The sequence below is a fragment of the Pavona decussata genome, unplaced genomic scaffold (assembly GCF_977016875.1).
Source record: "Pavona decussata unplaced genomic scaffold, jaPavDecu1.1 SCAFFOLD_161, whole genome shotgun sequence".
Classification (NCBI taxonomy): domain Eukaryota; kingdom Metazoa; phylum Cnidaria; class Anthozoa; order Scleractinia; family Agariciidae; genus Pavona; species Pavona decussata.
Window position 1 is genome coordinate 2,881,310 of NW_028145572.1, and position 27,082 is coordinate 2,908,391.

At 39.0% G+C, this 27,082-nt stretch overlaps 5 protein-coding genes across 5 annotated transcripts; 2 read left to right on the forward strand and 3 right to left on the reverse strand.

Moving 5' to 3' along the window:
* Positions 1–34: 34 nt before the first annotated feature.
* LOC146464796 (proton-coupled folate transporter-like) lies at positions 35–8,222 on the reverse strand. Its single transcript, XM_085129615.1, has 7 exons — positions 7,018–8,222; positions 4,999–5,224; positions 3,906–4,218; positions 3,021–3,569; positions 2,362–2,445; positions 1,080–1,239; positions 35–755 (listed from the first exon to the last, which is right to left on the reverse strand). Exons 2-7 carry the CDS (start codon positions 5,218–5,220, stop codon positions 614–616), a joined length of 1,470 nt encoding a protein of 489 aa, XP_084985741.1. The 5' UTR covers positions 5,221–5,224; positions 7,018–8,222; the 3' UTR covers positions 35–613.
* A 155-nt stretch (positions 8,223–8,377) lies between these two features.
* Positions 8,378–11,677, reverse strand: LOC146464797 (mediator of RNA polymerase II transcription subunit 28-like). Its single transcript, XM_085129618.1, has 4 exons — positions 11,612–11,677; positions 11,451–11,523; positions 9,739–9,851; positions 8,378–8,818 (listed from the first exon to the last, which is right to left on the reverse strand). The coding sequence occupies exons 1-4, from the start codon at positions 11,660–11,662 to the stop codon at positions 8,624–8,626; spliced, it is 432 nt and encodes a 143-aa protein (XP_084985744.1). The 5' UTR covers positions 11,663–11,677; the 3' UTR covers positions 8,378–8,623.
* A 946-nt stretch (positions 11,678–12,623) lies between these two features.
* LOC146464798 (ATP synthase F(0) complex subunit k, mitochondrial-like) lies at positions 12,624–15,194 on the reverse strand. The gene is made up of 3 exons (XM_085129293.1): positions 15,114–15,194; positions 14,843–15,000; positions 12,624–12,849 (listed from the first exon to the last, which is right to left on the reverse strand). Exons 2-3 carry the CDS (start codon positions 14,987–14,989, stop codon positions 12,760–12,762), a joined length of 237 nt encoding a protein of 78 aa, XP_084985419.1. The 5' UTR covers positions 14,990–15,000; positions 15,114–15,194; the 3' UTR covers positions 12,624–12,759.
* Positions 15,195–16,113: 919 nt separating this feature from the next.
* Positions 16,114–19,247, forward strand: LOC146464799 (myosin regulatory light polypeptide 9-like). Its single transcript, XM_085129222.1, has 2 exons — positions 16,114–16,636; positions 18,345–19,247. Exons 1-2 carry the CDS (start codon positions 16,233–16,235, stop codon positions 18,457–18,459), a joined length of 519 nt encoding a protein of 172 aa, XP_084985348.1. The 5' UTR covers positions 16,114–16,232; the 3' UTR covers positions 18,460–19,247.
* A 141-nt stretch (positions 19,248–19,388) lies between these two features.
* Positions 19,389–23,981, forward strand: LOC146464800 (myosin regulatory light chain 12A-like). Its single transcript, XM_085129223.1, has 2 exons — positions 19,389–20,919; positions 23,750–23,981. Exons 1-2 carry the CDS (start codon positions 20,519–20,521, stop codon positions 23,865–23,867), a joined length of 519 nt encoding a protein of 172 aa, XP_084985349.1. The 5' UTR covers positions 19,389–20,518; the 3' UTR covers positions 23,868–23,981.
* Positions 23,982–27,082: the final 3,101 nt, after the last annotated feature.

Sequence of the window (27,082 nt, forward strand, 5' to 3'; positions counted from 1 at the left end):
AATCAAGATACATGGATATACTACAAACAAACAAGTAGTATAGTGTTAGGGTCTTTTATTTCAATTATCACATACTCAGAGATGATCAAATCCTCTCGTCTTGAGAACGAGATTTCATGTGTCACGTTTTGAGGTTGTAACCAGAAAAGACAGCTGGGCAAAGATGGCCCTAACAAGGCCCGTTCCAAGTCAACTTTTTTGCAGGCATTCTCTGCTAATTAGGTAACTGATGAAATTCAGATTCTCACACCAAATGTGGGCTTTTGGTATCGTTGTTTGGATTAACTCATTTAGATGTACATCAAGGTAAACAAACCATGGCAGTTTAATTTAGCCAGCCATTATTAAGCTCAGCTGTAAAGCATCGCTTTTTGAACCATTGCATAAATGGTACTCCTGCGTGGCAGCAAGGATATTTCTTTACTTCATGCTAGTTTCTTTACAATACATTTTTTATTTGTTACTCTTAACATATTTACCACTTATCATTTAAAGAAGGCGTACATGTAAAATTTATGATCTTTTTCCTTTGTTTCTTTCATACTAAATGTCATTCTTAGTTGACTGTTCATTGATCTTTATGCTTGCACACTCATGCTGCTAAAGATCGAAATCACGCCAGAATTTCGTATCCATCTGTTGTGGTCATGTTGGAAGGACCAGAGGTACTCAGCAAATTGTCTTCCATGTTGTCTTGCTGAGTTGACCCGAACATTTCTTTCTTTGGCAGAAAGCTAGCTGGGTATCTTAGACAGCTGCCAAGAGAATATCAGTAAATAATTTCAATAATCTGGTATCCGTTATATCTAAGAACAGGAAGAACTTCAGAAGGTTCGAACAAATATAATTTCTCTTGAAAAAGTATATTTCTAGGTAGGAGACACAGGGTAGGAGAGAGGTGTCGTGGGTGTGTTTAGGGGTGTGGTGGGGGACATTTTTTGCTCCACAACTCACAATCAGCATCCCGTCCGTTGTCTGCCTCAGATTATTCCAGCCAAGTGAGCTGCAGCCGCCAGAGGGATTGGAGAAGCAGACTGTAGGAAGAAGTGTAGAAACGAAAGAAAATCCCCAGCACTTACCAGGTGAATAGCAGCGGTAAAATCAACATTAAAGTACCAAAAAAGAACACAAACGGGGGAAATTGGAACCTCAGTGAAGCTGGGTACATGGAATTAAAGATAAACGTTCCGAGGAAATGGCACACGGTTTCCAGAGATGCAATGGCTGAGAACATCGCTCCTGAAAATAAAGCGATGTAATTAATTATAACATGCATATCCACAAAAGTGTGAGCGGAGAAAACAGTATATTAAAACTCTAGGCCACGTGGTGATTTTTCCGTTCGAGCTTGTTTCTATTTTTTTATCATCAGCTGAAGGGGAAGGAAAGGCTTTCTGAAGGGGTCAGTTGTGCTTCCCTACACTTGCTGCCGGCCTTCTTCTGAATCAACTGGAACACCCAGAGATGCACGTAGATTACGCGCCAGAGAATTTCGCCGAATTCACTTCCGATGTGTCAGTACTCGGGGCCTGGGGCCCGTTTCTCGAAAGTCCCGGTAACTTACTGGGCCCGATAAGTGTCTTTGGTGATAAATGTTTCTTGACAAAAGGCAAATTTTGTTAGCTTTGAATACTAAATTTTAAAATCTTATAATTCTGTGAAAACATTGGCCGAGTACCATGTCTATAATCACTGTGTAATCGGCGAAAAAAACATTTACAGATATACTCATCAGGCTACCGGGATTTTCGAGAAACGGGCCCCTGGTCTACTTAGGGATCATTTCGGGAGCTGTAGTACCCTCTTACAAGAGGTCTTTGGAACTTTGAAAAATTCATGTTTCGACATGACATGCATCAAGTATTATAGAAGTTTTATTATTGTTATTGTTTTATTGTTATTGTCATCGTCATTGTTATTGTTATTGTTATTTGACAAATGGGATCAATTGTACTTATTGCTAGGAAGCTTCTTTTTAATAGCCAGATTTGTGGTTCGAGTAGGAGAAAGTGGTCTGTCTGGTCTATATACCTAAGAACCGGCAATTGATGAACACCTATGCATAACAACATAACAACAACAAGCTTTATTTGCATGACTATAACAAATACAGTATTACAAAAGCTATTCATAGCTAATTATTGATTCGTTAACTAATTCGTAAGATAACTCAAAATAGAATAAAATTAAAAAAAATGTCGGAAAGTCGGGGCAAGGGGGGTGGGGGGGGGGGGAGGCAGCGGGGATCTTGCACTGAAAGCCATAGCAGATCAAGTTTGGCTGAACTGAGTTTTTCAAGTTATTCTTATTGAATGCTAAAAGCAGAAAACGAAGCACTAACAAATGTTTAAGGAGTAATACCTTGTTCGTCTGCACCAACAGTTCTTGACATCATTCCTCGGAAAATGGGGAGAGCGACTGCTGATAATATGCCGGCAACAGGCGCTAAGAAGGCGAGAAAAAAAGACCACAGAACCTCAATTTAAAAAATGTTTTGATTCCAGAGTATAGTATAAAAAACTCTACCTGTCTACCTGGAAATGAAGATAGAGGTAGCGTGACCCTGTGGTGTGGGCACCGAACTCATAATCCGGAGGTTTCGGGTTCAAAAATTTGTTTCACGGTAGCGCCATGTGCAAATCTTGGGCCACGCTCGCAAATACAGTAAACTTGCCAACGTCCCACCAGTTGGGATTTCCAAAATTGGTAATGTCGTTCTATTTTCAGTTTTTCTTTTCTTACGTTTATAGTATCCCCAATTAACATTGCCATGCTATATAATAAACGGACACCTAAAAAAAGTTGCTCTTTCATTATTATGGAGTAATAATGCTGAAACAGCATTTTAAAATCATAACGAAACCCTGTACACCAATTATATACAAGAAACGCACCCTTCCTGTGTACAAACCTTCCAAACATTGCTAGAGTCAGAGCTATATCTCAGTATTGAAGGCCTTCTGCCTAAGATAGCGGAGCTTTCAAGCATAATGTGGTCCAGTGATTATGCAAGCACTTACACATATAGACCAGCCATGATGTTCTGGAGAATCCGAGCACAATGATAGCCACGGCTTGTGAAAATATACCAGCTCTCGCAATGTTGACTTCATTCAAACATTTTCCTAAAAGTTTAATACCAAGAACAGCACCCACGCCTCGCAAAAGGTTTTGGAGGGCGAAGTAATACCCAACCTCTTCCGCGGAGAAACACAACGGACTATGGAGCACAAACAGCACCACGACCCCTCCCACTCCGAGGTAGGTCGTAATAATCACAACAGAGGACAGCGCGAAGAGAATCAGATTTCTTCTGGCTCCATTTCTCGGATTCTTGAACACTTGCCAGACTCTCTTGACACTTGTCAAGCTGAATAGTTTGCACAATGATCTGTGTTCGCAGGAGGAAGCCCTCGATTCATGGACAAAGAAAATAACGTAAAGAATTGATGCGAGGAGGAGGACGAAAGTGAACCAATAAGCTGCAATGAAACCAACGTTTTCAATCCACAGACCACTTGTGAGTTGACTGATCATGCCCCCTGTAAATGCAGAGCACTCAACGACAGCTTGAGGAAAGAAAAAAGAGGCATACCTTATCAAACATTTCAAACAAATAAAATCTGTCCTGCAAACAACTAAAATCATGCATTGTGTAGTTCCTTATATATGTGCTGGATACTCCAGATATGGGTTAACTGAAACATTAAGAACTTCTACGTCGCGAGTTCTACATACCACGATTGTATGTATAACTGAATCACTGATTAGTAGGCAGTATAAGCACGTCAAGGCTTTGGAATTCGTTACCCAATCACCTGAGAAATGGCCAGACAGCCATTTCAGCAAGAAAGAATCTCTTAATGTTAATTGAACCGTTAAGGGCTAGCTGAATGTGACTTTACCTAAGCGGAAGGCTCTGTTTGACTCATCTGTAGTGTCAGCAACATATGATACCACTGCAAGGAGCATTACAGTGATGAATCCACACATCCCACGGATGGCGCTACCCGCAAACAGCACAAAAATTGGCCACTCAAAGTACATTACTAAAAGCACTATTAACGAATCAATAGCACTTCCAAAGCAGGGCAATACTAAAGCAGGTCGACGCCCAGCCATGTCGGTCCATGCACCAATAAACAGAGCTGTGACCAAAGAAGGAATTGAACCAAATATGGTAGTCCCTAAATGGATGTATGATGACAAAGACTGTACCTGATGAAAATAAATTAAAACATGATCATGTAATTTCGTTTTTTGCATAAGAAAGATCTAACAATCTTTCCACTATACGTACTTTTTGGGAGTCTTAAAGATATTTTATTCAGATTAATTGAGTGGATTTTTAAAAACAGACAGTTTTGAGTGAATCAGTGACTTAACATAATCAGCTTGAGACATTTAAATTCACACGGCAAAATCGGTGCATTCTTTTAGACCTATTCGAGATATGCTTATTCCGGTTTAGGAATAACAGAATATGCGGAATACAAATTTCGATAAGAAGGGATATGTGAAAAACAAATTACTCGAGATTTTGAAGGAGGTGATCTGAGAGCCATTACATCTGCGCACGCGCGTTTAATTTGTCAGTGAACATGGCATTCTCGTCCCCAGACCCCCTCTTGACTGGTAACATGTAAAAAGGGAAGATGAAGACGAAGGATTATTTCTCCTTCTGACATCTCAGAGCTCTCGAACCGTAAGACGTCTCCGTAAGCAAGCTCGAATTGAAGGGTTCATGGAAGACATCCCTGGCGAAATTGCAGCGACAAGCCTGGAGCAACCCGGCAACCTCCCGATCAAAATTGCAACATGTTATCCACTATAATAATACACTTTATTTGGAGAGGGTGGCACGGAATAGTTGAGGTAACTAATAAACTTGTGGCCCTCTATCTAAAAAAATTCTTACAAAACTAATACAATGTAATAGGAAGTGTACATAGAAATGTGAGAGCTCAAAATACAATGTACCAGTAAAACTTAATTTACCTCTTTTTCTAATTCTTGAAGAGTTGAGTTAAGCGTCTCCAATGCGTTATTGCAGCTTCCCTTTGATGACGTACTGTAAGGGAACCCCTTAGTATCACTGAGGCGTTTGTATATATACTGCTGAATGACCGTGGAGTGCATGGAGGCTGCATAGGCGAAAAGAATGACCACTGGCTCTATAGTGGGCCTTGTTAAAGTTTTCCACCATTGTCGTGAAGGCATGTTGCTTAATTACTGATGATAAAAAAGAAAAGAAAATTAGACAAATCTAGCTAAAAATGAATCATCAAGAGATCTGTTCGTTTGCAGTCACCATGCCAGTGACATCATTTTCTTAGCTGTCAACTTAGACTAAACGTAAGTTTAAATTAAGCCCCAATATCAACACGCATAATTTCATCACTGTTCACCACATAATTATTAAAGTCATATAATTATTCAGTTTCAGCTTAATATGATACTAATTGGCAGAGTTTGTTTGAACATCAAGACATTCTAACTTCAAGGATGACCATTTACTTTACTCACTTGGCAATCATATGCTTGATCGGTATTACTGAATAAAGTGATCTTGCAAAGAAGAATTAGTGGTTCGCTAGTGGGACTTAAAATGGTTTTAAAATCACAAAAACGTGATCTCTCTTTCAGATGATATTTCAGCTGGCCACTAAGCCGCACTTTCAGATGAGTGTTTCATCTCCACACCCGCCCTCCTTCTGGAAAGTGAAAGATCTGGCCTTAGTACTTAAACACCTATTTTTAGTGTCATTTTGAATAACCAAAAAAACATTTATATGGATGCAAACGAATAATGTTCCAGTTTGTTAATAATAACCCTACAAGTGCACAAAAACTAGTATTGATCATCTTTGGCTGCGGATGGCTAGGATGGAAACAGATTGCAACTTGAAAAAATTGGCCATTTTTTTTCAAGTTCCGGCCTTGTTAATTAGTATTTTGGAAAAATTTCTAACAACAGTTTATAGTTTATTCTTCTTTGGAGGGATCATTATATATTTTCCTATCTATGCTGTAAGAGTAATTTCATGTTCGAAAAGAAGTTCCTTGTCAAATCTTTGAGCAGTTTTGACATCATACAGCAAAAAATCTCCGTAACAGCGCCCCTTTAATAGCTGCATTGAATCAAATAACTACAAGAAATTTGAGTGAATCATGCACAAATCGATCCCGTTTTGATACGTTAAAAATCGCGCTAAAAAGTTTCAAACTCTTGCAACCTCAATGGAATTTCTTCACCTTGTTGCTGTATAGTAGTGTTTCGCGTTTCGTCACCTCAGTATTGATATTTATGTTATAAATGTGCCGACAGGAGTATATCCTGTTGCGCGACCAACGAGAACCCAAGCGTTGATGGTGCGGCTCGTTTCAGTTACTTCGCATAAACCGTATTGGATAGTCGGAGAAACTCGGGTTTCTTAAATGTGTCTGTTCCAATTTCGCGGAAATTAAGTTCTCTCTAAAATTAGTAACAAAAAGGTAACATCGAGTCATTACTATAAATAAACGCGAGCCGCTTCCCTATGGTTGCTGACGGCCGTCATTTCAGGCTTGCCAGGCTATTGATACGATACATCCACACAGAAACACATAAGAAGAGTTAACCGTAACATGGGAAAAGAAGTTGTGAAAGAGTAGACAGTGCAGACAAGTTTTCTTGTGGTTTTGATTGTAAATGACTGCTGAAATCACTCTCTACATTAATAAAATGAAAAGTGAGAAATGGGCGAAATTTTAGCTGATCACAGGTTTAAAAATGTTGGCAGATAGCTGAGAATAATCCAGCACCCCCATGTAGACCGATACCAAAATTAGGACCGGCATGCTTGCGAGGTTAACATTTTTTTCCCAGTAGAGCTCGAGCCGTTTAAGTTGGTTCTGTGGATGGCCGGTCCTATTTTAAAATGCGTCATGACTCAAATGAAATTCATTTCTGTAAACGGTTTCATGTGATGCCAGGGGGCCGAGCCAGGCACTGCTCATTACCATGTATCAACTTACTAATGACGACTTCACGACTTCAGCTCCGGGCTATCTTCATTAGCAAACGTATTCTTCAGACATTAACGACGCAGTTATTGGCAATACATTTGCGAGTATATAAAGTTGTCTCAACGTTTATCAGCTGTCAGTTAGAAAAAAAAAAACTGTTTTTCCGCCGACAGTAAACTCGTGATTAGTCAAGCCCGTGCAGATCATACAGCTACACGGTACATTTGCAGAGCACAATCATGTTATTATGTCTTTATTTTTTAACGACGACAAAATTGTGACAGGAAAATGGGTGAGCCCCATCCTAGTCCACACAGATGAAATCGCTTACGTTTTACGAGACAAGAGCCAGGGAAGACGAATTCCAAGGAAGGTTCATGACTAACGCATATGCTGCATCAGTGAGCTTACAGTAGTAGTATTCGTGCCAAAGTCCAAAAACCATGACCACTTCATAAGACTTCCGTTCTTAGTAGATTTTTTGAGTTTCAGGCGCAAGTTTTCTTTCTCGCTACAATAGCCGAAGAGCTTGAAAAGAACAGCAATGTTCGTGACCGACTGTGTACCTGTTTTGTCAAGAGCCAACCGTTCCATTCTTTCGCGCTTAGATCACAAAGTCACAGCTGTATTGTATCAGGGGCGGTCAGCCGGGTAAAACTGATGGACTTCGCACTTGGCACATATTTAGCACTACACATTCAATCAAATGACCACCCTAGCTCCCAGGGTTTTCTTTCTTCCTCCCCCCCCCCCCCCCTCCCCCGCCCCTTAAAAAGCGGCTCGTCGCAGCTTCGAAACCTCTGGGAGCAGGATATCAAATGGCTGAATTAATTTCAACTGGCGGGCACCGGCACTTTTTTTTTTCTTGCGCGAGATGTGTAAGGCTTTCTTTGATTTTCTTGATTCATAGAAATGTTCCAAACAAATTATGTTTGCAAAAAAATAACTGCAGTAAAGACACATTTGCGGTGAATAATTGGAATAAGTCTCAATAAAGTTTCTTGAAAAAACAAAATTCTTAGTTGCTTTTGTTGTTAGTTAACAGTATAAGTACTGCAAAATACAGAATGTTGATATAATTATCAGGTGTGTGGGGAGGGGTGGTGGTGGTGGTGGTGGGGGGGGGGGGGGGGGTCAGAAAAGTGGACCAATTACTCGCCCCCAAACCGTCCTGCCCTCATTATGATTATTGTATGTAGTTTACACTAATGTGCCAAAGGAAACGGCTAGTGGTCTCTTGGCAATGTTCATGAATACAGTGCATGATACAGAAACAAGAGATCATGAAATTAACAAACAATAAGACTACAATGGAGAAATAATAAATACAGAAAGTTTTGTGAGAATAATCTAATAGGGTCAGTGAGCATTCATGTGTACAAGCTTTACTAAAATAAAAATACACAAACTGGTTGTGGTTCTCCAAAGAGTAGCCTGCGAACAGCAGACTATTTCCGGTCGTACGACCGGAAATACGTCTGCTGTTCGCAGGCTATCCAAAGAGCAGATAGCGTTAAATCAGCGGTTTGAGGTACTAATGATTCTTTCATCCACGACTCACACGATTGAGTTTGCAGATATGTACAAATGATCTCCTGTACAAATTTCACAGCTGTTATGTCCTTGAAGAATCCACTTTTGAATAAGCATCAAACGACACAGGTCTCTGTGGTATAATGTCTGCTAAGCGAAGTCTCGTTTGCTTTGTTTCAAGATCTTGGAGCACATTAGTCCACATGGCCACCTTGTTTCTTGTTTTAGTCAAGAGCTCCTCCTTTTGTGCAAGCTCAGCTCTCATTTTTTCAACTTCCTAGAGAACAGAGAAGATAAAAGCATGTAAAAGAGTTGCCATCTTTAAAACTCCACTGAGTTTTATGTAATGTTAGACACGAGCAGCAGTGTTTTATCGGGATTTAAAACCACGAGGCGCAGCCGAGTGGTTTTAGACCCGATAAAACACTTGCTATCTGTTTTTTGAACGGCTTCAGGGAAAGCATATGCCAAGAGAGTTCATAACAATGATGCTTTTGTTAACGTTGGAAATACGCATACGAGAAAAACATTAAACAACGTATACTAATATGGAGGAGGTTTTATTGGATATAAAACCACTGCATGTGATGTTTTATCAACCATTTGATAGGTCAATGGGCTTATGAATTATTAATAAGTTTTTGAAGCATAATAAAAATATTGGAAATATAAGTGAGAAAAGGTCTTCATTTTGAGGGCTGCAAAGCTATAGTTTGGGGATATGCTCAATGAATGCGAAGACTAGGCATTCCCAACTTGCTAAGCTTTGCTACATGAATCTTACATTTAGTCATGTATATGACGTTCAATTTTCCTCCAATTTCTGCTAGTTTGGGAGGGAATTTAACTTGTGATCATTTGTTTGGGTCATTAAAGTTTGTGGAAGGTGGCAAATCAAGGATTCAGTGGCAAATGTAGGGCAACCATTGAACCTCTACTTGCAGAGTACCCATGAAATGGCCTTCCAACATAAGTATATGAAGCTGTGTGGTGGAGGTCTTTTTGTTCATGACATAATTGTGTGAACATGTACTTGGTAGTTTAACACAATTTTGTTATTAAACTATGTATGACTGAATCATTGGGTCAATGGATCTTCACTTTGCATCTGAAAATAAACAGATTGTGTGAGTTGTGCAGTGTATTTGGTTCAGAGCACACCAATCAAAACTGTTGTGTTTGCATTCTCATATTTACCTCCTTGGTGACTTCCTGTGGATGATTCACTCGACTGTACATTTGTTTCCTTAAAAAATCAGCCTCCAATGCTTTTGCAGACTCAAGAAATCTTTTGATGCAGACCTCTACCCCTAAAGGGATCAAACGGTGACCAATAACTATTAAGGGAAGTGGTCAAAACTACTATACTCTAACAAGACCCACCAAACTCCAAAACAGATGGTGGCCTCTGCCTACATCCCCCTTCCTCTTCCTCAAAAGATGGTGTCTTTTTTGCATAGCCACCCCTCTATCCAGCAGTTGAAAAATGACAGTGAGATTCAAACCTCACTTTTCTTGTTTATCTAGCAATGGTGACTCTTGCTAGCTGAACATTTCTGTGTCAACTCAAATGTTAAAGCCAATGAAAGTCTGTCGGTAATGTTCACGAGATAGGTGGTGTCTTTGATAACCCCCTACCCCAGACAAGGTGGGTCCTATTCAAACAAACTTGTTATGACCAGTTCCCTTATGACCGGTTTCAATTGTCATAAAAATTCTTAGAAAGACATTCAACTCCACTGAACTGGAAGAATTTTCATTTCAAATTATCACATGTAACAGACAAAATAATAGGGACCTTCAGATTTGACTAGGAGTACGAGATTGAGTACGAGTACAACTTTTTAAAGCTAGTTTGTGTGGTTTAGATAACAGCTTGTAACAACAATCTTGTTTCTTGGGTGTCCTTATCTGCTGGGAAACAATAACATTATTATGGGAAGGAGCGAGAGTCCTGGGGATGTGACTCATTTGAAATTTGAAAGTCGTACTCATACTCAATCTTGTACTTGTTCTATACTCTGTGTTATTCTGTATCCACTGATGTGAATATTTAAAAATAAGTTCTCACAGCAAGGTTGATTCTAGAGTGCAGTACTGTGGAATTACTACACATGCACAGAAATATATAATAGTACATGAAATGTGTACCAGCACATCAATTGAGAAGAATAAATTCAGCATGGGAAGCCTGTCTTCTATGATAAAGTTAATAAACAGCTTTGTTGTACAGTTGTTCCACTCTATGTTAAGCAAGGCATGATGCATTCAAATATCTGGGACAAAAAGCCCTCTAAAATCTCCGAGAGTTGGGCGGGACTATATGTTTCACCCAATAGAAAGACCCTGTAGAGAATTGTTATTTGTATATTGCTGTAATGCCTGCCTCTGATTCAACAGAGAGTTAATTTTCTGTCAGATAACAGCAAGGCTTCTATTCAGAATAATCGCGTATATCTTACGTCAAAATAAGTTAATTAAATCACAGGCGGACCACTGTCTGTTTGTGTGGTGTAATGACTGTTTGGAACTTGAGACCTAATATTCACGTGACACGATCGGTCGAAATTTTTAGAGATATTTAAAGTCGCCTTTTACCTTTATGTTGAAATAAAGCTTCAAGGAAATGTTGATTGAGTCACACGTGGTGTTTTTTTGCCATTCCGAGCCGTAGAAACCCTTCTCTGGCGCATTTACTGTTCAACAGACAGAGGGTGGTCCGCCTGTGATTAAATGAAAATAAACATCGATGTCTTTGAGAAAGCTTAATATACTCAGCCTGAACGGATGACCCTCGCGTGTACTCAGTAAAAAAATTATTAAGAAGCAAAAGTAATTGATGTAGTCACACATGAATATAAGCCTGTTTGGGCAACGTGTTTCAATAAGAATTCGCCGAAGAGGCTTACCATGTTTATTCGCATCAGCTGTCTCGCCATCTTTCTCCAAGTTGTCGGTGACAAGAAAAAGAGAAACACAAGCCTAACAAAAGGTAAAGGTTTCAACAGTTTCTTATTTATTTGTATGAAACAGCAGATGTGCAGATACATATAAAACTCGTTCACAATACCTGTAAAGAAGACTCCAGAGCACTGACCAAATCTTCCTTGTGGGTCGCCATTTTGAGGTCAACTAGTTACCAGTCTTCTACTTCACATGACATCGAGGCCACAGATCATTAGCAAAAAATAAGGGGTTTGCATAATCGGTTTGTATGGGATTTCTGAAACTGGCAAAATTTCATTAAGTCGCATTAAAGTGAAAAAAAAAGTAATACAGTGTTCTCGCCTGTCCTTGCATTGGGTTAAAAATGCGTTTTGATGCAGTATTGAGCCACTCTAAGTCAATGGTCCCAGAGAAGAACTACAGTTAACTAAATAAAGGCAAGAGCAAGTTTTGTCATATGACTTGCTTGCAAATTGGCTTGTAATCTCTCATAAAGCTCCCCTCATATGCAACTCTGACAACAAAATAAACAAGGAGATTTAACTGCCATCATTTCTGTTGGGAAGGGGTTGCCGCATTTCACCCCACCTTCACTTTCCTCCATCTCTGCCATTTTCAAGGTTCATTTTCAACATAAATTTGTTGGGCATTATTATCCATGAAATGTCCCATGTTGGAGGGTGCTTGGGGAATCGGTGAACAAAGACAGAAAATAAATAATAAAATAAAAATATCCTCCTCATCATCATTAACTACAGGGATAATTATTATTCCTGTAATTAATGATGAGGAGGAGGATAATGGGAATAAAATATAGTAATGCATGGCTCCAGCAATACATGTATATACCCCCTCCATTCCAGAAGGGATTGAAAAACTCCAGCGGGAGGGGTTGGTCTCAAAGGTGGTGGGCCTTAGTCAAGTTGAATCCCCTTACAGTTTGGTGGTACCTTTCATACCCCCTGGTGAAAGGAAGCAATGTTATAGTACCGTGTGTTGCTAAAGAACACAACACAATGACCCCAGCCAGGCCTTAAACCTGGGCCACTTGATTTGGAGTCCAACACATTTAATCATTAGGCCACCATGCCTCCCACGGGGGTTCCACTACAGATCACAATAAATGCTACAGAGAGTAAATTGAAAAGTCCATCTCGTTTATTAAAATAAGCAACAAGGAATTTACATCAGTGGATCAGTTCATCCATGGTCATTATTCCACCAGCATGAAATACAAATGCAATTAATAACAGATGAGAGATGAGCCCATGACTATTTTGCTTCTATTGCAGCTTCCTTCTTGGGTTTCAACTTCATAACAACATAACCTGCGATTAGGCTACCATAAACAGCAAGCACAATCTGCAGGAGAGAAACATACACTGTATTATCACACTGCCAAATGGACTAACTCATGAAACACCATACAAAACAAACTCATTATCACAAGAAAAATGCTCCAAAACAAGAGGAAGATATTTCCTCAAGGAGAGAACAAAACAGTCCTATTTCTACAATTTTTGACAAAATGAAAAATCGTAAAAAAAATTTGCTGGATTTTTTTTTCAGTAGCAATCCATTTCCATCCTGGCCTTCTGTAGATAAGGGGTCATTATTTTATGTTCCAGAAAACTAGTACAGTAATAGACTGTATGTTCATGGCAGCCATATTGGAGGAGCAAAAAAATAAAAATGATTTTCCTTTGGGAAATAAATGTTTTTATGCAAATATCTTTAATATTGTTTGGCTCCTTCAACATGGTAGCCATGAACCATTCTATTTTCAAGAATAATTAACCACCACTTTGTGGGTTCTTTTGACTCTAATATACCTTTTATCTTTTTATCTCGCATGCTAAAATCCTTTTAATATTCCTTTGAATGAATACAGCCCAGCCCCAAGGTATATATAAAGAATTTCACAGCAATTGACATAAAATAGCAAATGAATGTTTGGGAAAACCCTCTGTTCCTGTCCACTGATATTCCCTTTCCTCTCTTCCATTTACCACTATTAGCTAACCCAGATTTCACCTGTTTCCAGCCAAGAAATTCCTGGTCTCCTGGTTTAAGACACTTACTCTACTTTCATAACAACTCCAATCGATTGACCCTAAGATTTTAAACTGCATTAGATGTGGACAGGGACAAGAAGTGAATGGACCAAGAGAAACATTTTGGACGGACAAATATGATATGTCAAAAAAGTAATAGTATGCATTAAAAGTTGGAGAAGGAGGGAATCGTCAAAATTAATTTGAGCAGAAAATCATGTAGGCATCAGTCCAACTTGACAAGTCCACATCTATCCTAGCATAGTCAATTGATAAAAATCATAAAATTCGGCAAATCTGATTTGATTAATATCGATTGTATCAATCAATTGGTAGAAATCGATGACACACTCGTTTCATTGGTTTTTACCAATTTCATAGATTTATATCAGAAGATTTTTTTTTGTGCCAGTGACATCAGCTCATCTTTAGAATTTGTGCAAGAAATAACAATAAATTGACTTCATGCAAATAGTACGTTTTTTGACCAACGAGTTAAAACTATCACAAGTGTTCACTTTGTGATGAAGACTGATAGTGGCTCCCAGTTTCTGTCGTTTTAAAACCATATGGCAACCTCAGCATAGTGCAACAAAAATGATGTTGTCTGTTACTAAAGCACCAAGTAATTATACTGTGTGTACTGTTTAGGTTTCTCGCCATTTGAAGAAGAAAACATTAGGACAAGCATTAGTTTCTTGTTCTTTGGTGAGATGCTGCTTTCGTGCTATTTAGCAGCTTAATTGAAAAATTCAGGAAAATCATCGCAAGCGCGCAGGTTTACTTCTCATTAACAAGGGGAATCATTTAATTACATTTGTTGCATTGGGAAAGCAAATGCACAATCCTCTTTTTCTTCAGTGTTTAGGGTCTGACCCTTACGTTTGATGCCAAAAAACAACATTGTTGGACTTCCGTTATATAAAATCAGTAAAATCATGTAAAATCAATAAATATATTGATTTTGCCCCACAAATTAATCTATCAATTTTCACCGATTTCTGTTATCAGTTGGTAAAAATCATATCAATACCAACTTTTATCGATTGACTCACCAGGATCTATGCTTACCGTTGGTTTATTTACAAGTTTATACCAGAAAATATTACCACATTTAAGTATAACACTAGCAAACAATTTATAAGTTAATTAATTCTGTTTTAATAATTACTGATGCCAAACAATCGCAAGAGATTCCAGGTCAGGTTTAATATTTGATCGTCCAAACTACCAATATCACTGACTGTTATTTGCAAGGATTACTAAAACTATCAACATTTTGGGTTTCAGCAGCTGCTTACGTTACGTCTCCCAGCAATAGTATCTGAGTTAAAGTGTTTCTTCCATCCTGTGTAACCGAGTTCCTCTGCCGTTGGATGGCTGGCCATCTGACGCGCCATTGGTCGTGTCAAAGGTGCACGCAAACTTCTCCACAGAATGCCGTTCATTATGGTCTAGCCTTCAAAAAGAACACAGACATATTAATGCATTGGTATATATTGAAGCTTTGTAGTATTTACTGTATCTAACTTGCTCGTTATTATAATTTTTTCCGATTAAATAAGCTCCTACCTTGTACAATCCGCGCCGGGCAGAAAATCCAAAATGGCGGATAAAGAAAATTACGTAAGAAACCGCTGGCCAGCTTGTGGATAGCCGCTGACCACGAGTTATCGCGCCTGTTTCGCGCTCTCTCGCGCCTCGTTTTGCACCTCGCGAGGACCTTGTGGGAGTCCTCGCGTGATATTAGCCATATTTTTCTTTGCGTGATTAGTGACATTAGTCTGTGATGCTTTGCTTGATCGCTCGATGGCGAAGACGAAGTTAATCGTCGCAACGAAACCGGGATCAATACTTAAATACACTTTAAAAAGTTTGAACTTTGGAATAAAAACTGTTCATTATTGGAACCGAGCACAGATTCATTTCGTTAAGTAAGTGGGCTAAATTGGGAAAATGAATGTTGTGTGACATAAACACCTCAGTACGTTGTTACCGAAACTTTTTGTCATTGTTCCAGCTGTAAAAACATATGGACCTTCAAAATGATTGAACACCACGAAAAGCTACTGGAAAATAATGTATACAAGTATCTCCGAGTAGTATTTGTGGCTTTTAGACACCTAGCTGACATTAAAAATGTCTGCGATCATTGTTTTAGGGGAACAGAGAAAGTTTACCGCAGAATCAATTGGCACGTCATCGAAGCCTGAAAGTCAGATTGACAAGTCTGGAGAATTTAATTTCGAAGAATGAGTTTTTTCCTTAGTTCTGTTCTGTTTGCTATCATTAGTGTAACGAAAGAATAATTAATGAAATGGTGGTCATTTTTCTTGCAAAAATACAAACCAGAAGTTTTTCTTTAAGCAACAACGTTTACTCGGCTTCTGGTTATAGGAGTAAACTCAACATGCTTCACTTGTGTTCTCGTTTATTTAGGAAATTTCTTTGACATGTTATCGTGCATCCGTCATTTCTAACGACCCTATTAACCCGAAATTAATCAATTGTCCTTTGTAAGACCGACACAACAAAACATTAAGATAACAAACCCTAGCAAGTTTTAAATTCATTAAACGCCGGTTCGATTAAACCATAAAGGTGTGTCTGCCAGAGTTGTACGAAGTCCGGACTTCTGAGGGCAATTCTTTAACTTTCAATTCTTTGAAATAGCTTTTTCGTAAAATCAAAATGTCTTCCGGCAAAGCAAAATCGAAAAAGAGCGGTTCAAAGAAAAAGGCCCAGCGAGCAACTTCCAACGTGTTCGCTATGTTTGACCAGACACAAATACACGAATTTAAAGAAGCGTTCAACGTGATTGATCAGGATCGAGACGGTATCATTAGCGCCAAAGACCTGCATGAGATGTTTAATTCTCTGGGCAGGCCCCAGACTGATGAATACATTGAAGACATGTTGGGGGAAGCCACGGGCACCGTTAATTTCACCATGTTCATGACGCTGTTCTCGGAGAACATGCATGGGACTGATCCCGAAGACATGATCAAGAGCGCTTTCACAACGTTCGATCCCGACGGCACAGGTATCATAAACGAGGATAGACTTCGACCGCTGTTGATGAAACTTGGGGATAGGTAAGTTAAATATAAATGATAAAATTCAATACAATGTTTCATTTTGTGGGAAGAATGCATGCTGCTATGTTCCATTAGGGATCAAGTTTGCGCAGCAACAGATGCTCTTTAGTACAATACGGGGCTAGAAGCTAGTTGGTTGGGAGGGGTTCTCGAGTTTTCTTATCCGAAATTCTAAAGCGCGACCAGGAAAAAGACAACGGCATCTCTGGTGATGGATCTTTTGTGGTACAAGAAGGTTCTAACTTTCGAGTCTGTGGATGAAATCCTAAATTGTGACAATCGGATCACACAGATCTTCAGTATTTTCAGTGGGATCCATTGCTCCTGAGTGTTTATATTGTTTCTGTTTTGTTCATAAACTAGCAAGTAGTATTAGGCGATGACTACAAATGCATAGCACAAGCTCGCTCATGGTTACTTTTTACCGGTCCTGAGTCTCCGAGGATCCAAAACTGTATTCTCCTTACAAAATACGTACGCCTTTGATGGTCATCAATGAGCCTGAGAAATTACTGAAATGTGTAACACCACTTAAATGGTCTGAATTGGTATACAAAGAGATCAAGCGTAAGGGAATTCAGTTAGAAAAGGTGTCAATCTAGAGACAGTGGTTGAAAGGGCGAACGACCATAAAGATTGTCTTAATCCAAATTTATTCTTCATTGAGTATACTTAAAATAGCATGGCTCAAAACAAAAGCAGACAGAGCATCATTTTGATCAACATCATGTATTGGAGTAACAATTTAGTTTATCCTAAAAATGGATGTAAGCTGAGTGCGGGACAACAGGTTTTGTTTACCTCAATTAAAATCTGCGCCAAGAACAGATCAACGATAGAGGTCAAAAGGCAGTCTATTGTTTAGTCACTCAAAAATAATGTTGGAATTTGTCGCCTACACAAGATCACTATGAGATAAGGCAAACAAATACTGTAGCTGTCGCTGTTCTGAAGCATTCCACTCTTCTTTGAAAAGATTTCCTTTTTCTTTTCTAATTTACAACATACGTTCAGTGTTATTTTCGTAGTGCTAATCTAAAGAGATTTTTCTTCGTGTTAAAGTCGAACACAGGCAGAATAAGACCAAGGACCGAAGGTCATGTAAAAGCTTGTTAAGGCTGTTCGCAACATTGAACTTTCCTTTTTCTCAACTGATAAATTTTTTTGTGTGTATCTTCAAAAGACTTAAAACTCTATTTTCAGACGGGATTCTCTTCATCCATGTGGAGGCCAGATATGAAATTAAAACAAGATATGAATTCCTGTTGTCCTTCTGATATCGCTTGTTTGACCGTAACGTAATACTGAGGTAACGCTTGATTGTGTGCGAGACAAACGCGCGCGGGTGCGAATCTATAGGCAATGAAAAATAGATAACGCGCGAGCGTAAAATTGCCTCCACGACAGAAGATTCATCCCTTGAAGGGAGTTAAATTTGCCCAAGTAAACTTGCCCTTACAGGCACTTTAATTTTCATAGAAACTACTATAACTCTTTCTTTGAACAAAAAGGAAGAAATCGTGACCGAAGGCAAGAGAGGATGCCGAAGGTAAAATCAGAACTTGTCTCTTTGTATTACAATGAGCCAAACAGCTGTGATTACCCATGCGGCATTTCGCGCGCTGATTTCTAAGTGATTTGACTTCCAGATTGTCAACAAGGTTGTAATTTATAATACTGACAATTTTTTTTCGTAAACTTTCAGGTTCACAGAAGAAGAATGCGAAGAAATGTTCTACTCTGCCAAAGCCGATGACGATGGCAATTTCAATTATGGAGAATTTACCAAAGTCATTAAACATGGCGAAAAAGATGACTGACTTTTACACAGAGGAAGAGACGCATAAACCTTTTGTGTTAGCTATGAGAATACTTATAGATAATTGTTGTCAAGATTTTTGTATTCAGGTTGGCATTGTTTTTTTTTTTTTTTTTTTTTTTTGCAAAGTTAACTATAATTTGAGCAAGATGATTAAACAGTTTTTATCAACTCTGAATGACACCTAAGCACCGTGGTAAGGTGAACTGTTTTTCTATCTACTGTGCCTCTATCAGATTATCTCTAACTCGCCGCGTAAAGGTTTGCGATAATTTTGGCTTTTTTTTATCAACTCTGAATGACCATTTATCCTTACTAATGCAATTTAATCACTGTTTGTGAAAGATCCGATAAACTAAAGATTCACGTGGAAAAACAGAACAGATTATTCAAGTCAGTTTGATAACATGTGCTGAACTGTTACGTTCAGATTTCGAAAAATCTGTGCCTCTATCAGATTATCTCTAACTCGCCGCTGTATACTGTAACTGTGTCCATATGAAGGTTTGCGATAATTTTGGCTTTTTTTTATCAACTCTGAATGACACCTAAGCACCGTGGTCAGGTTAACTGTTTTTGCCTGAACTAAACTGACTTTAGTTCTGTGTCCCCGTCAATTACATTCAGTTTAAAAGCCGGGAATACGCAAAGGGTTGCTGCAATTTTATTACAATTTGCATTGAAAAAATACAATTATATTGTGGAATACAGGGAAAAATCGTGAATTTGAATGTTAAACTACATCTAATCGCCGACGCAGGCGTGGTAATAAACCATTTCTCTGCGTGATAGACTGGTTTTATTTTTTACCTTGAACTGAAAGTCACGAGAGAAAATTGCAACAAAGATTGGTTGTCTAACGGTGAAATGTAAATGTGCAAGCCAAAAGGCCGACAGTGAGGGAATGATCAAGATAAAATGTTCTCTGATTCTATAAGTAGTGCTGGTGAATTACTGTACATGGCGTGGCCTGGAGAGTAAGCCAGAAAATAAGGAACTATTACTATTCTCGGCGAGTGCTTCAAGTGAAGATCTGGCCCCAGTTATTCGAAGAGCGGATAAGTTGCTATCCAACGGATAAAATGTATTGGTTGGAGTACATTTTATCCACGATTTATCCACTGGATAGGGTTATCCGCTCTTCGAACAACTGAAGGCCTTCACATTTTTTGAATTGTGCCGATGAAATTTGAATTAAGTACCTTAAATTCTCGTTGACGAAATGACACAAAGAGGTAGATATCAAAATCGTTTCTCAAGGGGAGATTAGTGATTTTTCTGAAAGGAAGAACGTCAAAAAAAATGGCCTAGTTTTCACTTGAAGTAAGTTATAGTACTGTACTAATGTTTAATCGTATATATCAACATAAAATTTCTCCTCTTTGTAAGTCGAGAGGAAATGGCGAACATTGTTAAGTCGGATCGATTCTTAATTCATACTAGCCTTACACAAGTAGGACTGTGTGCTTGTGAGAAAGAATTAAATTATTGATCAGATTCAAGCCGGGTATTGGGGATCAGTCACGCGTCACTAATGGGCCCAGATTATCCAGAATAGACGTTGGCAAAAGGTGTTGCTAGTTCCAAGACAATTAGGTGATATTTCATATAGAAAATTTGCACGATCATTTATCCCTACTAATGGAATTTAATCACTGTTTGTGAAAGATTCGATGAACTACAGATTCACATGGAAAAACAGAACAGATTATTCAAGTCAGTTTGATAACATGTGCTGAATTGTTACGTTCAGATTTCGAAAACTCCACACCTCGGTCAGATTATCTCTAACTCGCCGCTGTATACTGTAACTGTGTCCATGTGCAGGTTTGCGATAATTTTGGCCTTTTGCCGCCATAATACGATAATATTCGTGAGAACAGCATTTGTTTGACAACGCTTCCATTGCGGTTATTTTCCTAATAAGGTCAAGAGTATTGTAATCGGCCCACAAAAGCGCGGTTTGATACCCGGCATTTTAAAAACCCCGCACAGTACTTACTGAACATTGCACAACGACATACTGACACAAGGAGCGCGCTTAGAAAGAAAATTTCAAAATGTCTGGTAAAGCTAAGTCCAAAAAAGCTGGTTCGAAGAAGAAGGCACAGCGAGCGACCTCAAATGTGTTTGCTATGTTCGACCAACAGCAGATTCAGGAGTTTAAAGAGGCGTTCAGCATGATCGATCAGGACAGGGATGGGTTTATAAAGGATACAGATCTCAAGGATATGTTCGCTTCGCTCGGTAATGAAAAGAGCAACGACTACATCGACGAAATGTTAAACGAGGCTTCTGGTCCGCTCAACTTCACCATGTTCCTGACACTGATGGGAGAAAAGCTGAATGGTACCGACCCGGAGGACATGATAAGAAACGCTTTCGCCTCTTTTGACGCGGCCGGAACTGGTGTACTAAATGAGGACAAACTCCGGCCTCTGCTGAAGGGAATGGGGGACAGGTAAGACTTACGTTGAATTATCTCCTCAAGTATTTGCCAGTAAGGGTCAAGTTGTAATCTGCTAAATATTTGCAAAATTATGAAAATAGGAAAACAAAGAAAAGAAAAAAATAACCGCACAGGAAACTTGTGTTCAATAGCTTTCGTTTCACTTTACTGAATTAAAATGAACTGAGAGGACTTGGCCTGACTGTAAGACTACCCTGTTCTAGTTAAGGTGACAGGGATATCGCAGATAACCTTGCCGAAAAACAATAGGCCACCTTAGAAGAGTGGATTATAACTACTCTCGAGAATCGCACAAATAAAATCAGTGAGGTGGAGCTTTGCACTGCTTGCTCCTGTACCCTTGCAAGTGTCATCCACATTCTATACTTATTAATATTTGAATTATTCACAAATATGCTCACAGTTATTTGAAGACAATAATGCGAATCACAAGGCGAATTCAGTTTGTTTTGAACAGTGATTTGGCAATAAAAAACAAGAAACTTGTTCCGCTGGATGATACAAGTGTGAATAATAGCGTGTGTTTATTCTTACGGTCTGACTTGTTGCGTATTCACGTCACACCTGATGCGTGCGTAACAAAGAAACTACCTTCAACCCTATTACAGGCTGTAACTCAATGAACGTGACTATAGCTATTGGCATTTTGAACAATTTTGTTGTGACATGACACGCACTGGTAAACTGTGACGTAAACTGTGAAAGTCTAACGAAGTCCAAGGTCCTTTTTCTTACGAACTACTGAAAGAAACCAACAAGATTATAGGCACAAAAATTACTTAGCTTTAATATCATGGATGTATTTTTCCAGGTGATATGGGCTATAACTGACATGCTGATACATTGATTTCATTTTCCAACGAACAATGAACTCTTTTGTGGCTAATTATCACTTTTTCAATAGAGATCCTTACGAGCCGAGGTGTCAATCACATAAGTATTTTAAGGTATAATCAAATAAAGAAAAAATTTCCTTGCCCCTGTTGTATCCTCAGTCCTATTATTAAATTTGTTTTAAATCATAACACTGCTTTGTCGGATTTCCTTGCAATGCTCAAAAGTTGAAAACTTTAATTTCCTTCGATTGTATTAAATTTGCGACCAAGCATTTGGAACTCATGGAAGACTGAAAATTTTTCGTTCCCTTAAAAGTACATCTGAGAACGTTCAGGTCAAGGTTTATGTGCAAGAGTAAGAATATTTTTAAATAGCGCTTTTAAAAGTTGATACGTTTAATTAGTCATTATGGTTACGCCTCAGTAACGGAACAATTACGGGATGTTAATAAAACTTTTGGTCTGATATTCGTTATGTTGCACGTACTCTAAAATAATTCGTATTTACAATTCGTAACTTTGATATTTGCGTTTACAAGAAGCCAACTAATCGCTTTTCTGCGTTGGTGTGTCTCAAAAACGTTCTTTAACGATCATGTTTGGCTGACAGAAATAATCGTTGATAAAACGCATTTGATTGACATTCAATTTCCTGAAATTGTTTTGATAACGATGCGTTGCTAAGCCTACAAAGTAGGCTACTAAGTTGAAATTAGACCCGTTCACATCTGAAGTAAGATTCAAGTACTTACTAAGCTAGTATGAACCCACCTAATTAGGCAAGCGTTTTCTTCACAGCGTGACAATCTTTATCTGCCTTAAAAACAAGAGGCCATTTCTTCTGTAAATTTAAGCTTGACGTCTAACCGTTTAAGATCGTTTAGGACCCTCTGTCAAATAAGCCTACCTCATTGGTTTAATTTTGTACCTTATTATGCGCTAGAATGATTCTTGTTAGAAACCAAATTCACTGTGAAGACAACGGGATAGCTAACAGTTGGCGATAATTTGTTAATTGTTTTCACGCATTATGACATGTAATACTGAGTACCCCACTGCTTCAAGTCAAATTGAAATAAATTTTCGATTCTCTGTCGTCCGTTTCCTCTATTCAGTACGAAGACAATTTCTGCCACCACGCACCACCCCAAATATTAATAGCTTCACTTTGGTACGCTTAACAGGAATGAGTCAGATGGGGTTGGATTCAAGAAAACCTTAGTCCAACCTCGTTCCAAGGACCTTCCTCTTGTGAATTGGGAGGGGCGGGATTTAAAGGGAAAAAGGTTGACTGTGCTTGTGATCAACAAAGTTTGATTTTCTGATAGTCTTACAAAAACACTCCAGCGATAAGTTTCGGAATTCTCTCTTAAATATATTGGTAACCCTCGCAGAGCGGTTTGCTTCACGGCTAAATACTAAAATAGGAAGTGGATTGCCAGATCACCCACAACAATGTTGACACAAAAGTGTTCTGCGGCGCTTTAAAAATCCAGTTTTCTTCTTTTGGCGTTCGTGCGCCACGCTTGTCGGACTGTTCAGCAAGAGAACATGGACCAATCCTAGTCTATGATATCCCCGCGGGGTATTCTGTAAAGGGGGCTTTACAAACAGGGTCCTCCTCCCTGAAATGGGTGCCTTTTTCACCCTCGTAGTTTGCGAAAGGTTATTTCATAGGGTCGCAGTTTCAATTATCAGAAATTACAACGCAAAGATTACGCTTGCTCGCAAAAAAATGTGACTTTTCAGTTATCTTTGAGGTATAAGAGAAGGCAGGGATTAACAATTTCGGTAAAAGTTGAATATGCGAACAACCTCGTTCCCAGGGTCTCTCCTCTTCCCGTGACCCTGGGAACGAGGTCGGTATGTGATTAACCTGTGAGTAGCTGAGCGCATGGGCATATGAAACTTAATTAATCACCCTTCCCCCGGGGATGATCGCACTCATTTGTATACTAATGCGTTATCGTTACATCTTTCCACAGGTTTAACGATGATGAGTGTGAAGAAATGTTCCGCTTAGCAAATGCAGATGACGACGGCAACTTCAACTACTTGGAGTTCGTAAAAACGATCAAACATGGTGCGAAGGACGACTCTTAGATTTAATACACATTTACATCGGACTTGTTTTGAATGTGCACTGATTAATGAAGTTTTGAGCTGTTATATTTTAGCCTATGCCACGTACTCTTGTAATAAAACAAAACGAAATAATGTCATAGTATCCTTTATCCTGCCCAGCTCACGGTTTTTAGCGCTCAAATCAGTGGAGCCGCGCGCTTTGCGCGTTACGCGTTGGGAGGGGGTAGGGGGGTGGGCAATGGAACTGGAAGGTGGAAAAAAATCACAGGAAATTGTTCAACAAGGCTGCTGCTAAGGCCTTGTTTTGTTTGGCTCCTGTGTTTAAATGAAAATGGTTTTTTTTGGACCTAAAAATTAAAATAAAATTATTTCCAAGACAAAAGTTTAAAAAATCCAATTGCTTAAAAAAATCGTCCAGCATCAACATCCCTTTCTCCACTGTGCACGCGCCCGAAAAGAAAAAGGTAAGAGGAGAGAGCGGTCGGTCCCTTGAAAGACTAGAACTTCTAGCTAGCAGAATTCCAGCTTGATTATAGCTTTCAGAGTTAGAGCCCTTGCTCTGAAATGAAAATGATGATGATGATGATGATGATGATGATGATTTAAATATGAGCGAGCACGATACACTCCTTTTTTTTTTAGTTTTGTAACTTTAAATTTAAAGTGAAGTAATTTATTTAATTAATGTCAAAATCACAGGGATTACTTGCGCAATCTCCCGAGCCAGAGGCGCATAATAAAGTGCTTCCCTATAATTATTAGTAGATTGGAATTCAATTTGATTTTTGAGGAGAGGGGAAAATCGGAGTACTCGGAGAGAAATCTCTTCAAGCAAGGACGAAAACCATTGACTAAGCCCTCTTATGACACTGAGAACCGCGCGATAGACTGTCACGCATTCCACAGTTGCTGGACCAAGTCGAATATTTACACACCGTTCCCGACAAGGCCATAACAGTGCCAGTTTGCAAGTTTCCCAGAGGGCGAAAGTTATTGGGACAGGCCAACAAAACTACTTCAAAATCCGGCCACAAACGACATTCTGAAACGTTTTGTAGAGGGAGAAATCTGGACCATATGGCGTGATTGGTCAACTATAAAAGTAACTTTTGTACTTGACGGAAGGTAATTGCAAAACTCCAGTGGAAATTCACAGCCTTTGGAGGAAACAAGTCTACCGGTTTGCTAACTTTACATATAGGAGCAAGTTTGTCATACATCGCAATAGAAGCAAGGGATTCACTAATTTTCTCAAGGATCGCCAAAAGACCGGTGAGGTTGACATTCTTTTGTTTCCAACTACAAATTAATTTAAAAAGCTTGCTAACAGTTGCTTTCCCACGGTACTTTGACATTGCTGAAAGTTTGTCTTTACTTTGTTTACGAAATTATTTGATGTATATTATTAATATCACTGGAATATATAGTCTGAAATGTCAGCCGTCTCCTCCCCCTAACCCACAGGGGGTTAGGGGGAGGAGACGGCTGACATTTCAGACTATGGAATATAAAACAAATGTGCGTTAATCGACTGAATACTAAATCGGGCCTGGATTTGTAGCTACCGTATTTGCATTGTCTTGGAATTTGATCGCCCTGTTTGTTTGGTTTTTTTTTTTTGGCGTGTGGCGTGTTCCCTTCAGAGCTTAAAAATCTCGAGATAAGAATGAACGAAGGAAGACGACAACATGCATGATATTAAGGATCTTCTTTTTAGTTTTAACGGTAAAATAATAGCGGAACGAAATAGCAATCTTGCGTCATGTACACGTGCGTGGTACTGTAGATATCTGCTCGGCGCGGCGTTGAATTACATATTTCACGGCTTGAACTACACGTCTCCTGTTTTCCACAAGTGTTAACCTAATAATATTTTCAATCAAAAGGGATTGTAGCTTTGAGTACAAGACTGTTTTGATGCATCCAGGATTTCGAAACAGGTTTCCATCGGTAGATTTTACAATGTGCGGTTCTGTTCGGAATCGGGATGCTTCTTGTTCGCTTCGTGAAAGGTCGAAATTCCAGAAAGTACACTTCACGTTTCCGTCTCTCGACAGGACACTTTTGTCGGGCCGCCTTAGCAATTTTTATACAACAAACTATAAAGAATTAGCTTTAAGATCATGCTAGTTTCAACTTCAAATTACATGTACCAGTGGGCTTTTGTTGCTGTTAAAGTTAGCTAAAATTACCTTATCCGCTAAAGCGCTGTAACTAGGGTAATTGTCACAGCCAAAAAGAAGCAGTTTTCAACAGCTCTCAAAATAATTTAGTGATTCAGGGAGATCAAGAGTTCTGTTATGAGTTAACCAAAGTACATCGATAGATGTTATTGCGTTAATCTGAACGAGCGAAAAGAAAATGCATAATTTTATTGTAGTTTCGACGCCGCCCGGAAGGCCAAAATGGCGTTTTTCAAACTTTCTTAGATTTTGAAAAAACTAAAGCGCTTCAGGTCCTTTGAATAGTATTTTCGAAAATAACTCACTATAGAGGTTATTTGGGCAAAATATGAAGAAATTGAAAATTTCACGACTGACGCCGGATTCTCGATATTTACAGACAGTGCATGGCTCTTAATTCTCATGACCTCAGGGTGTTGAATAAGCATTGATATTACAAGGAGAAATTTGATGTTGATCACAGACTGTTAGGGCTTAAAGGGTTAACGAAACGAGACTGAGGAATTTAATCTTGCGACTCGAGAAAGCTCGTGAGATTTGGGTACGGTAAATACCTAATCAGTCGTACCATTTTGATCAGTACACTTCGGCTTAATTCCTAAAATTAAGTGTGTTTAAAATCACTCTTAAAAGTGTGATGGGGGTAAGAATTAAAATGCTGGGCTGAATCAGGTAAATCAAAGAAAAGATTTTCCCAAAATGTCCAACTCACGTGACCTACAGAAAATAATTGTGAGACTACCACCACAGAAGTCTAGTCGCGTCCATTATTGCTAAGCTGTTTCCATGACGTCCCTCACAGAAAACTTCGGAATATTTGGCAATTCAGCCAAAGAAGTTAGATGAAATCAGAATCAAGCTAGTCGTTTTTCAGTTTAAAATCGTCCACAAAATTCTATTATAACATAGCGCGAGGGCATTCCTATCTACTGAATTCCTAGTTGGCGTCATCTTAACATACGCACGGCCGTGCGTCCTTAAGATGACGTGTGTAAATCAGACAAACTCGTGTTTCCCTCGCTTAGTTTTTACAAAGTTTCCCCAGACGGA

Bases quoted from the DNA above. Each gene is read 5' to 3' on its own strand.
- LOC146464796 (XM_085129615.1), bottom strand. From the start codon at position 5,220: ATGCCTTCACGACAATGGTGGAAAACTTTAACAAGGCCCACTATAGAG. The intron at 4,219-4,998 runs GTAAATTAAGTT...TATTTTCATCAG, and splicing joins TTCAAGAATTAGAAAAAGAG to GTACAGTCTTTGTCATCATA. The intron at 3,570-3,905 runs GTAAAGTCACAT...TCTTTCCTCAAG, and splicing joins AAACAGAGCCTTCCGCTTAG to CTGTCGTTGAGTGCTCTGCA.
- LOC146464797 (XM_085129618.1), bottom strand. From the start codon at position 11,662: ATGGCGACCCACAAGGAAGATTTGGTCAGTGCTCTGGAGTCTTCTTTA. The intron at 11,524-11,611 runs GTATTGTGAACG...ACCTTTTGTTAG, and splicing joins CTCTGGAGTCTTCTTTACAG to GCTTGTGTTTCTCTTTTTCT. The intron at 8,819-9,738 runs GTAAATATGAGA...TCTGTTCTCTAG, and splicing joins CACAGGAAGTCACCAAGGAG to GAAGTTGAAAAAATGAGAGC.
- LOC146464798 (XM_085129293.1), bottom strand. From the start codon at position 14,989: ATGAACGGCATTCTGTGGAGAAGTTTGCGTGCACCTTTGACACGACCA. The intron at 12,850-14,842 runs GTAAGCAGCTGC...TCTCTCCTGCAG, and splicing joins CTATTGCTGGGAGACGTAAC to ATTGTGCTTGCTGTTTATGG.
- LOC146464799 (XM_085129222.1), top strand. From the start codon at position 16,233: ATGTCTTCCGGCAAAGCAAAATCGAAAAAGAGCGGTTCAAAGAAAAAG. The intron at 16,637-18,344 runs GTAAGTTAAATA...GTAAACTTTCAG, and splicing joins TTGATGAAACTTGGGGATAG to GTTCACAGAAGAAGAATGCG.
- LOC146464800 (XM_085129223.1), top strand. From the start codon at position 20,519: ATGTCTGGTAAAGCTAAGTCCAAAAAAGCTGGTTCGAAGAAGAAGGCA. The intron at 20,920-23,749 runs GTAAGACTTACG...ATCTTTCCACAG, and splicing joins CTGAAGGGAATGGGGGACAG to GTTTAACGATGATGAGTGTG.